The sequence below is a fragment of the Ylistrum balloti genome, unplaced genomic scaffold, assembly GCF_031769215.1.
Source record: "Ylistrum balloti isolate Yb309-2 unplaced genomic scaffold, AGI_CSIRO_Ybal_v1 Utg371490, whole genome shotgun sequence".
Taxonomy (NCBI): Eukaryota; Metazoa; Mollusca; class Bivalvia; order Pectinida; family Pectinidae; genus Ylistrum; species Ylistrum balloti.
The window spans coordinates 165,396-175,890 of record NW_026782771.1 but is presented as its reverse complement, the minus strand read 5'-3'; the positions used below and the strand labels follow the sequence as shown (position 1 = coordinate 175,890).

At 32.9% G+C, this 10,495-nt stretch overlaps 1 protein-coding gene across 3 annotated transcripts; it reads left to right on the top strand.

The window, feature by feature from the left end:
* The first annotated feature begins 686 nt into the window (after nucleotides 1-686).
* Nucleotides 687-10,088, top strand: LOC132562685 (serine/arginine-rich splicing factor 3-like). 3 transcript variants are annotated; one of them, XR_009554772.1, is made up of 6 exons: nucleotides 695-727; nucleotides 2,104-2,326; nucleotides 2,685-2,846; nucleotides 4,310-4,945; nucleotides 6,156-6,215; nucleotides 8,151-8,180. XR_009554772.1 is itself a non-coding variant. In XM_060227440.1 (5 exons), the coding sequence occupies exons 2-5, from the start codon at nucleotides 2,115-2,117 to the stop codon at nucleotides 8,173-8,175; spliced, it is 459 nt and encodes a 152-aa protein (XP_060083423.1). In that variant the 5' UTR covers nucleotides 687-741; nucleotides 2,104-2,114; the 3' UTR covers nucleotides 8,176-10,088. The 3 variants fall into 3 exon arrangements, 1 of the variants encoding a protein (XP_060083423.1); XR_009554773.1 differs by lacking the exon at nucleotides 8,151-8,180 and having other exon boundaries at nucleotides 687-741; nucleotides 4,310-4,704; XM_060227440.1 differs by lacking the exon at nucleotides 4,310-4,945 and having other exon boundaries at nucleotides 687-741; nucleotides 8,151-10,088.
* The last annotated feature ends 407 nt before the right edge of the window (nucleotides 10,089-10,495 follow it).

Here is a 10,495-nt window from a genome sequence, read left to right as displayed (position 1 = left end):
TATGTTTAAACTTCAAATAGTACTTAAGTCTTGTTTCCGCCTAATTTCTCAGTTTTTGTAATTATGAAGATTTTTTTACTCTCTTGTAAAGTTTTACCTTTTTATGATTTCTTTCAGCTTGGAGTACTGAAAAGGCGGACCACATTTTGGAAATTATTTGAAAGTTGTTAACACTTAACATACGGGTGAAAATATTGAAACTACTATTCAAAATATCTAACTATTAAATTTCAATTCTAAAGTTACGCTCTTTTTTAAGTTTTGTTTTTCTATTATCTAAAATTGGTGTTGTGAAAAGGCTGGTCGCAGATGAATGAAAAATATTGAAACTACTTTTTTCAGGCACTTGCAAGACCACAAATGTGAGATATCTTTTGTCATGTCATAACATGTCAAAGACGTAACTGATATACCAAAACAATTTTGAAATACTACTGGAAGCCTCTAATCATAAGTAAGCTAATAATTATATATTACAGTATAATTAATTGATATGAACATGTGTGCTTATAGCCTTCGTCCTTTATTAGTCAATTTCCAATCCATTCAATATTATGCGCCTCTGACTCGAACAACCCTGAACCACAGGTACCAGCTCCTCTGTGAAGACACTCCTTTGAACTCAAGCAAGACTATTTCAAAGCGTGACTGCAACTCTGATACTATCAACCAATCAAACGCCTGTGTGTTTAACAGAGAAGAAGCCATTTTGCCTGCGTCGAGACACGTAAGCCTTCGAAAGTAAATAACATGCGTTTAATTTTTGATAAAGCATTAATATAAATTCTTTACAGTTTAGCATTGAAAGCATTATCAAATTGCTTGTAAGTTGTTGGTAACATTGCATTGGCAAATGCACCGCGCGAGTTTTACAAACGATCAAAAATAGCAAATCGAACATGGCTGCCCGACTCAAGATTTTGATCAATCAATACTGATCTCAACGAACGGTTGAACATTCGGTGGGACAAAATTATTATGATGATTTATGAATGTTTTTATCGTAGGCGTGTATTTGTGTATGTAATAAATGTCGCATTGTATATTCTATATATAGATAAATTTACTTATTCGTCACGTTGTCTCGCCATCCCCACTTCATTAGGGAACTGAAATACCGGCAATTATTCAAGGCATCAGTCCCAGGAGTTGTATATGCTGTATTTGGAAAGCACCTTTTTATCTAAGTTAAGAAAATGAATTGATCAGCTGTTTGGTTAAATTTTAAGGATTTCGGTATATTTTGGGAATTGGGCCATATAAGTTGTATTTTGCGAGAATGAAGAAAGACAAAAGTGAATTATTTTTATCCTGCAACACTTCTCAGGTCTGGGAAAACTGATAATTTTTCGTAAGAAAGCCACACGCCAATTTGTGCAGAAAAAGCTAGTTTGTGTATTATACACAAATTTGTGGTTTTCCCGCGAGCTGCTTATTGTCCAATGGTTTGTAAGGGCTATTCAGTCTTCATCTACCAGACATTGAAGTGCTGAGTCTTGCCTGAAGAGGCACATCAAAATAACTGCTATGCTCAGAAATACAGTTCTTAACTTCAATGGATTTAAACAGTTTTCTTATTTTTTGAATGAATTTTTTTAAGTAAATCAGAAAGTTATTCTGTACAGATGTTTTCAGTGGTTTGCAAATGCAGCAAAATATGTGTGACAGGTGTAGTACAGAATCAATATTTATATATTGTACAAAGCTGAATGTAAATCTTGAGGCTAACCAATCATGTTGTACAAAGTCTGTAAACCTGTTTCATGATATCAAAAACTTTAAAAGTTAGTCCAGAAGACAGGTGATTGGGATAAACCCTACCTAACAAGCCATTTGCTGCGCTAGACAAGAGTATGAATAAATTAAGTAATGGTTGAGATATCGTATTAAAGTTATAAAAAGGTCTCATGCCTGTGAAAAGACCATTGGAAAATAATATACAATATAGTATTCACATTGTAATTGTATATCTGCTTGCCCCACTCCAGAAGAACTAATAGTGTTGCACAGGTCCCACTAGGCATATTCTCTACCATTATGTAAATTAGCTGAATTGGTCTAAGAGAAAGCTTGATGAAGTAAATTGTAAATTTAATTTTGCAGGAAAATTTACAATGAGTGGTCGGTCAAAAGAATGGACACTGTCCTGCAAGGTATATGTAGGTGAATTGGGGAATAACGCCAACAAACAGGAATTAGAAGATGCATTTGGTCAGTATGGAAGACTAAAAAATGTCTGGATTGCCAGGAATCCTCCAGGGTTTGCTTTTGTAGAGTTTGAAGATGCCAGAGATGCAGAAGATGCATGCAAAGAATTACATGGAAAGTAAGAAAGTTTATTTGATTTCATAAAAAAAGGGTCACTAATTGTACTGATATTACTATCATTTCCACCAATAACAGGAGCATTGCCTGACTCTAAATGGCTTCACTGATTAAATCAAATTCTGTAGTACATGTACACAAGTGTGTATCATGTAAAACCTTGATAAAATACTTCATGCAAACCTTTCAGAAAACATTTATGTGACTCCTGTATTTTGTCTTTGAGACCTTTTCACAAAAATATCTGCTTACTTAAAAGTATTACATTCTCTCATTAGAAATCAATCATCCTCACAACTGTATTTAATAATGCAAAGGAATTTGTATCAATCGTTAATGCAGATATTTTTACAATTTAGGCGACTTTGTCGATCAAAGGTGAGAGTTGAGATGTCACATGGAAAGTCCCGTTGGGGTAAGGGTGGCCCCCCTGTACGTCAATATGGAGGTGGTGGCAGCAGAGGAGGACGAGATAGCAGAGATAGCTACTGGCGACCAGGAACAAGTCGGGGACGATCTAGGTACAAATTCACATTTCAGAAATAACTGAACTCTTACCTCATTTCCTGTGAACAAGTCATCTATCCTTCATCTCACATACCATATTTGTTTTGTGTTTTGTCCTAAATGTGTTCTTGGTAGGAAGTTGGTGCGTCTGTACAATCCTCTTCATTTTCTGTTCATTTAAGACTTGTTGTGTAGATATTTTTCAAAAGTAATTTATTGATCAAAAGTATTTAAAATTCTGACTTGTGATTAACACCTGTCTTTCCTGCATCTAGAAGACCTGATTTTTAATATCTTTTTTTTTTCATTTTCTTGAATTTGTTACATCAATTTTATCAATCAGATTGAAACTCGATGTGAGAAAGAACAATCAATTTTTTTGTTAGAATTTTAAGGTATGCCTTTTCAGTTGTTTTCTCCTGTTGTGTTATAGGCATGTATCATATATATATATATATTTGATCATCAGTTGTTAGTCTGTTATCATGTCAGAAACACACAGATAGCATAGGTGGGACCTGCAACAGAAATAATTGTACATTAAATCTAAATTTTTGCTTCTTACCATACTTATTGGAAATTATTTATTTATGAAAGACTATTAGTTTTCAGTTTTAATTGTAAACATGGAGAAAAAAGAATAAACAACATATAAATGATAGGGTTTGATAACTGATGAACAGAAGTAGAAAAAAATGGCATGGGTGGTGAGAGAAAGATTCTATAAAACAAAAAATTGGCACTTAAATTGGCCCTTTTTTTGGTGAGTCATTTAACAAGTCCAGATTGTCAAAGTGAACCTATGGCATGGTAGAATGTTCGTCTGTCTCCTTTTAATAAACATTGTTATGATTCTTTGTTCAGAAGTGCTGGGTTATGATGAAATCATGCTTCAATAGGACATGATAAAAGGTATCGTATTATTAACAGGTATTCCTCCTTCAAATACCTATGCAATTTGCAAAAAAATTTTTTAGATACTTCTACACAACTTCCAGGTAAATTTGTTTTAGGAAAGTTTACTTTTGTGAACTTTTGTATACAGATTAGGGGCTGATTACTTTTGCAGGTATATTTTGAACTTGTATGTTTTATAAGAAATAATGAGAATGCTACAGGCACATTCATATTTGATTAACTCATTTTTCTCTGGTTCTCAGGATTGTGAACTTGTAATTTCTCCTGTTTTTTTTTTTTTTTTTTCTATATTTAATGAAGATATCAATACAAACTAGGTGAGCTATTCAAGCCCATAAAGGGGGCTTTAGATTTATAGTTTATCAAAGTGACCTCATGGGAAGATACCAAGTGTGTCATGTTTAACTGTCCACCTCATATTTTTTATTTTTGTTTTGGTAAATCATGCTATTAATCCCGATATTCTGAATATTTTCCCCTTACTTGAAAGAAGTTCTTACATTTTGTGATTTATCTATTTGAGATATATAAGATATTAATTTAACGGAACAATTTACAGGCCTTTCCCCATTGATGCCATTGGACAGCTTCACCTGCCAACAGCATCAGTGCAGTGTTTTACACTTACAAATCAACTCTCCTCCCACCTTCGCCGCCCAGCCTAGCTCAGGCACACACCTTAGGCATCTCGCCAAGAAACAACGTTTTGTTTCAATTCTTCAACGTACTACGGCACAGCAAATCAGCAATCTCTCTGACAAGCCACGTCGTAAATATCATCAGGTGCTACAGTACAGTAAGACAACAAAGTCTTCCAAAATCCCGGGGAGTTGTCTTCAGCATTCTGCCCATCATCAATCCGCCTCTGCATAGTTCGACTCTGTCACCACACGATTAACACAACTGATTGACTATTGTGCAGCGGCACCAATATGACAATTGTCAATCATACGTGTAGGTTCCTTCCACCATCAATCAACTTATCTACAGCCCTCTCTTCGCTGTTCGGCTTCGGTCCTCGTTCGCTCCATCATTACCACAACAAACAACACTTTTGTTCACCCTCAACTTTAAGGCCTACAGGGCAAACCACTTTTCCCAAATCTGTCCAAAATCTGCAGTCACCGTGCGTCCGTTCACCAGGGCTACAACCGTCAGTAGACATCATCGATTGATGACAGCGCAATGGTATTGGGTACAAATCCAGTATTATATGTCATTCATGTTTTGTTCTAACTCATCATTCCACGCTTTTTTTTCTACTAACCTTTATCTTGCTGCATTTGTATTTGTCATTTTCATTCCTTTTTATATATCTATTATTTTATTGAATTATTACCATTTATGTGTTTAATTTATTGCTTATTAGTTATAAAGTGATATGAATATATTGGTGTGGGAAAGTAGAATTGGAATTTGCTCTTAAAACTGTAATCAGCTTTATTAGTTTTGTTTTGCTGAAACTGACATTCTGGATTTTTAATGTACTATTTCAGTATTGGTACTGTATTTATTGCTTAATTTAGTTTTGGGATAATGTTTTCCTGCAAAAATTGTTTTGTTGATATCCTACATTATTGCTATCTCACATAGACTACACTCATTTTGGGGTTTGAGGTTATTTACAATGGCATCCACATTTCCTTTTCAGTGGTTTTTAGTACTGAGTAGAAAAATTAAATATGGAGTGCTTATTTTTGTGGAAAAAAGTTATAATTGCCAGTGATCACTTAGAAGGTAGTGCTACTGATTACCAAAAAAGAACAACCAAAATGAATGGCCTATTTTGTATAACTGAAGCAAACATTCTGATTTTTCAAGAATTCTATGAAAATAGTGAGACAATAGATCATGTAGTTAGTTTTTTCCAGAAATTGTAGTCCTTTGTATTTATCCTATCTTTCCTTGGATATGGTTTTATTTACAGATGGTTAATTAACTGCTAACACATACCCTCCCACTGTTCAGGTTTTTTTTCTTGCTCATATGTTATTTCAATTCTTGCTATGTTGATTCAAATTCAGATCTTAGAGCATTTTGGAATAGTTTTGTTTAATTTATAAGCAGTTAAATATGTCATATGTTTCATAATAGAAAGAAATAAGGCAGATAAGAAACGTGACAGTAGACGTTTAATGCTGGACTTGATATTGTCTTAAAATATAAGAATTATGAAATCTGAATTATCTAACAGTGGATTTCCTTGTTTTGACTAACAAAATCCTCTTTTTACACAATTCATTACTTCAGTCACATCAATAACACAATGTTAACTGCGGTTGGAGAAAGGGAGTGTTACCTTCTCAGATGCACTGTGTGATGTTTTCCTGGATTTACCTGCTTTTTTTTTTACTTGTGAATATTTAAATGAAGATTTTGGAAATTGACTATAATTTTCATTACAGGTCAAGATCTCGATCTCCACCCCCACGTAGGAGGTATTCCAGAAGCAGAAGCCGCAGCAGGTAAAGTTAACAAATTAGAGAATTCTTATATGACTGCTAAAACTTCTAGAGATAACATTAACTGTTTATGTCTTATGAGTAAAAATATCTGTTTCATCTTGGGATAAAGATGCCAGGTTGTAAATGTTTATGAAGTTGTAATTTTGAATATACAAAAATGTATTACTTTTAAAGAGTTGGTCAAAACTCTAAAAAAAAAATCATGTTCATTGTTGATAGTTAAACCTGAAAGTATTTCCTAAAGTGTCTGAAATATTTTCTTTGTCAGATTCAACTGTGTTGGTACATACAATTAATGTGGCAGATAAATTCAAAAGTAGAAGCTTTAAAACAACACAAGGGAGATCACTAGTTTGTAAAAAGAATTTTACAGATTTCAGGATTTTGTTTAATTTTTAGATTAGTTTTTTATCAACTTTGACTATTAGAAGGGAATAGTGGTTTCTTTTGATATCGGCAAAAAGTTGATTAAGATTTTCTACTTGGATTTGGTTTAAGTTATATCTAGGTAGAAAACATTTTTTGATGTATTTTAGTTTGCCTATGACAAAACTTTTATCAAAGCACTTTGGTTTGCAGAAAATATTCTAGAAGCAGTAGCAGCAGGTAGGCTTAGTTACAATCACCTTTGTTTGCTGGAACAGTTAGCTATCAAATGTTTGCTGGTTTCCCTAGAACATCGTACCTTGTCTTGTGGTCAGCTGGGATTCTTCAATCAGTCATTTCTTGTGATGTTCTTACAATACTGAATGGAACCAACTACAAATTTATTATGAAATATTGACAAATAACAGTTTCTTATCCATGTGTTGATGCAGATGGCTGAACAAATTACCTGCCATTTGTTTTTGTATTAAAAAAAAAAAGATTGATGCCACTTTATGATGCCACTTAATGATACCACTTTATGATGCCACTTATGGCTTGAAAATGTTCCAGTTTCATTGTTAATGGTACAATGTGACTAATGCCAACAGGTTGGACTATTCTGCTTATGATGTTGTATAATGTGAAATGTGTTGTGCTAGAAAGCTTTACGGGATATGGATTTGCCAAGATTAAATTTTCACAGTTATTTTTTTATGGAGACTGGTTAAATATGTAATTGTTTTTTTTTTTTACTTTTCAGTTTGTCTTTTAAATGTTTAAGATCAAAAACTTCCAACCAATTAATAATAATATTAATTAATTTCAACATAGTTTGGCTAAACTGAAACAGAAACAAAAAAAATCTTGTTTTACACAGATACACAACTGTACTGCTACATGGTGCAGAAATTGATCACCTGGTACATTTAAAGAATCAATTGTTCACACATCTAATTCCAGTCAATTTTGAAAGTTGATAATACATAGATATTGTATGTAATTTTCTATTTTGCTCTAATTAATCACTTGTAACAAATGATATTCAGGCTTAATTTATGAACTAGTTTGATTTCTATGAACTAATTTTCTGGTAAGAAAAGATAAAATATTATCTCTGCATGTAATTAGTGTTTTACCTGCTGTCCCTAATACACAAATTACAAATGAATTGATGATCTTTTATCTCCTAACATGGTCATGCCTTGCATCCGACTATAGTCTGAGAATCTAGGCAAGGTAATGGGTCTGTCCCCAGACTGTGACACACAAATTTATCAACATCTAGCAGGGGCTGAAACCAAACAAGCAAAGTCTTAATGATGAAAATGTTTCAGGCAACTGGCATTTTAAAATTATTTTATTTTATTTTTTTGGTTTCTTGATCATAAAATGCAGCTGATCCCAAGCACAGATATAAATAGTACTGTATTAAAGAAATTTTCATAGAATGTTTTGGTTAGGAACCCCATGCACCCATTTACTAGGGGAAAAGATAAACCGTCCCATCATTCTTTATTTGTGAATTAAACTTGTAAAAAAAAAATGACATTTGTATTTTCTTTGCAGGTCCAATTCTCCATACAGACGCTAATTGGTGCCAAGAGGAGGATAGGGACACTCAGAGTTAACAGAGTGATTGAATTGTAATGTCGCATTTTCTAAGTCATGGAGCAGTTTGTTATCAAGGACAAGGAATATAAACATTTGACAAGTAAATGTCAGCATTTGAACATTGTTTTGAAGACTTGTGAAGTAATACACTGCTAAAGCATACATTTCCCACCTGTGATGTAGGCCAGGCTGAATAACACATCACATTACTGGGGCTGCTCCAACAATACCTGGCATGTGTACCACCTGGAGTTTTTAGTCCATTGGATGTTTTAAATATTACATTGTAATAATTGCTGATAGTTGTGTATTTTACCGTAATCCAGTAATATCATTTATCATCAAAATTAATGGGCTACTGTTGTACTTAATTGAAAAATCAATCAAAATATTTCAGGATTGTGTGCTTTGTTAACATCTGCAGTTGGGTTTTTTTCTCTTTGCTTTGCAGATGATCAAGAGATTTATAGTATCATTGTTATCTTTGTTGCTAACTTTGGGTTCTGATACATAGAAGTGAAGTACAACCATCAGTGTAAACCTTTTTGTATAAGCTAGAATTGGCATATTAGTGTATGTTAACTATCATCATGTTTCATCTCCAAATGTTAAAATATCATATAAACCCACGATAAGATGTACAAAGCAAGGGTTTGTGTCTTTATGTGGATCATGCATCAAAAGCCTGCTGTACTAGGGACCTGTATTGAAACTGATTTTTTTGTTTTAGTATATTGTAATGTAAGCTGGAGTGAATGCAGTTGTTTTGTAAAGTCTAGTGTTGGAGGTACTATATATTTATGATATTTGTTTTTAACCCTATCATTATGTACTTTTGTCATTCTAACATGTTTTTGTCAAGTATTTTAATTGAGAAGTAAACTAGATTATGTATTTCTCAAATCTGTCTATTTATTTCATTGATTAAAAGTATTGAAGGAAAGATTTTAACCTAGGGATTTATATACATGGACACATAATAAAAAGGAAATTAGTTTGGTTAGTTTAAATTGCTGTTATTTTAGATACAAATAAAATCAAGAATTGCTCATGCTTCTTGGTTAAAGGGAGAACCTTGTATTTTCAGTTGTTTCTGTTCCAAAAAATAAGATATTTTGTTTTAAATTTATATTGAAAAAGCTGGACTTCAAATTTTGATTAAAATTTGGATACACAAGGAAAACAAAACGTCATCTGAATCTTGAACTTAAGGTATCTCTTTGAAATGGCTGATTCCAATGAATATTATACAGTGTCATGAGCGTATCCTGCAAGTTGTTGTGCAATAGGATAATGGTATTGGTAAGGTTGAATTTGTGCCTTGGATTTCGATGGGTTGGTCAGTACATAATGATCATAGGACATCTCGCCTACTTATTTAGCAGTTAGAAAATTTCATTCCAAAATTTAAACCAAAGTAATTTGTTGATTGTCAGTATTTTTGGGTGATTTCATTAGAGATGGTAACCCCTAATAGACTCTCTACTGTATGTTTAAAACTAGGGTATATATTGTTTAATCCTCTTAACATAATAGGATCTTATTTAGTTGATATCAAACTAAATAACTGTTGGTTTAAACAGGTGCCAAACCCCAACTTCCATGTGTGTATATCAAATGACCATTGTAAAAAAAGTTGTGTAGTGGCAATGTAATGGCTCTAAAATTACACCACATATAAGGACACTGATAAAAAGAATGTTCTATTGTTAAGATGTGTTGAAGTAATGTGTCCTTTTCCTGATTCTACAGTATATATATATATTGAATGACAGATGCTTACATTGTATATAAATCCTCATAATCAGTTCATATTTTACCAAGAGATCTTTAATTTGAACTTGAAATCTTTATTCAGTAATTGTTTGAATAAAAGTCGTGTATTAATATTAATCCGTGTGAATTTTTGTTCAACTTGTTTTAGTAAATGGAATTTAATTTAAGTTTGGAATTAGACTTTTTAAAAAAGAAATCTAACCCACTGAAGATCAAGCCAAGTTAAGGTAATTACAAGAGACCCAACAGGCCTGCATTGCTCACCAAGTAGTCAATTCTTTCCACAAGTACATTAACATTTTATAACCAAATATCATAATTCTAAAAGTAGTTTCAATGGAAAAATTACTGCCAGATGAACAATGAACATTGCACCATAGGATAAACTCACTTTGCCCTTCAGACCAGGTTAGCTCTAACAAGGTCTTTATATAAAGCTAACAAAGTTTAAATGGAATTGCCATTTGACCTTTGTTTACAGAGACATCGATTCATAGTGAAGGCTGGAACACATTTCGTTCTTT

What these genes read in the sequence shown, in the direction of transcription:
- LOC132562685 (XM_060227440.1), top strand. Translation starts at nt 2,115, where the DNA reads ATGAGTGGTCGGTCAAAAGAATGGACACTGTCCTGCAAGGTATATGTA. An exon ending in TGCAAAGAATTACATGGAAA is followed by an intron (nt 2,327 to 2,684) that starts GTAAGAAAGTTT and finishes TTTACAATTTAG; the next exon opens with GCGACTTTGTCGATCAAAGG. An exon ending in AGAAGCAGAAGCCGCAGCAG is followed by an intron (nt 6,216 to 8,150) that starts GTAAAGTTAACA and finishes TTTTCTTTGCAG; the next exon opens with GTCCAATTCTCCATACAGAC.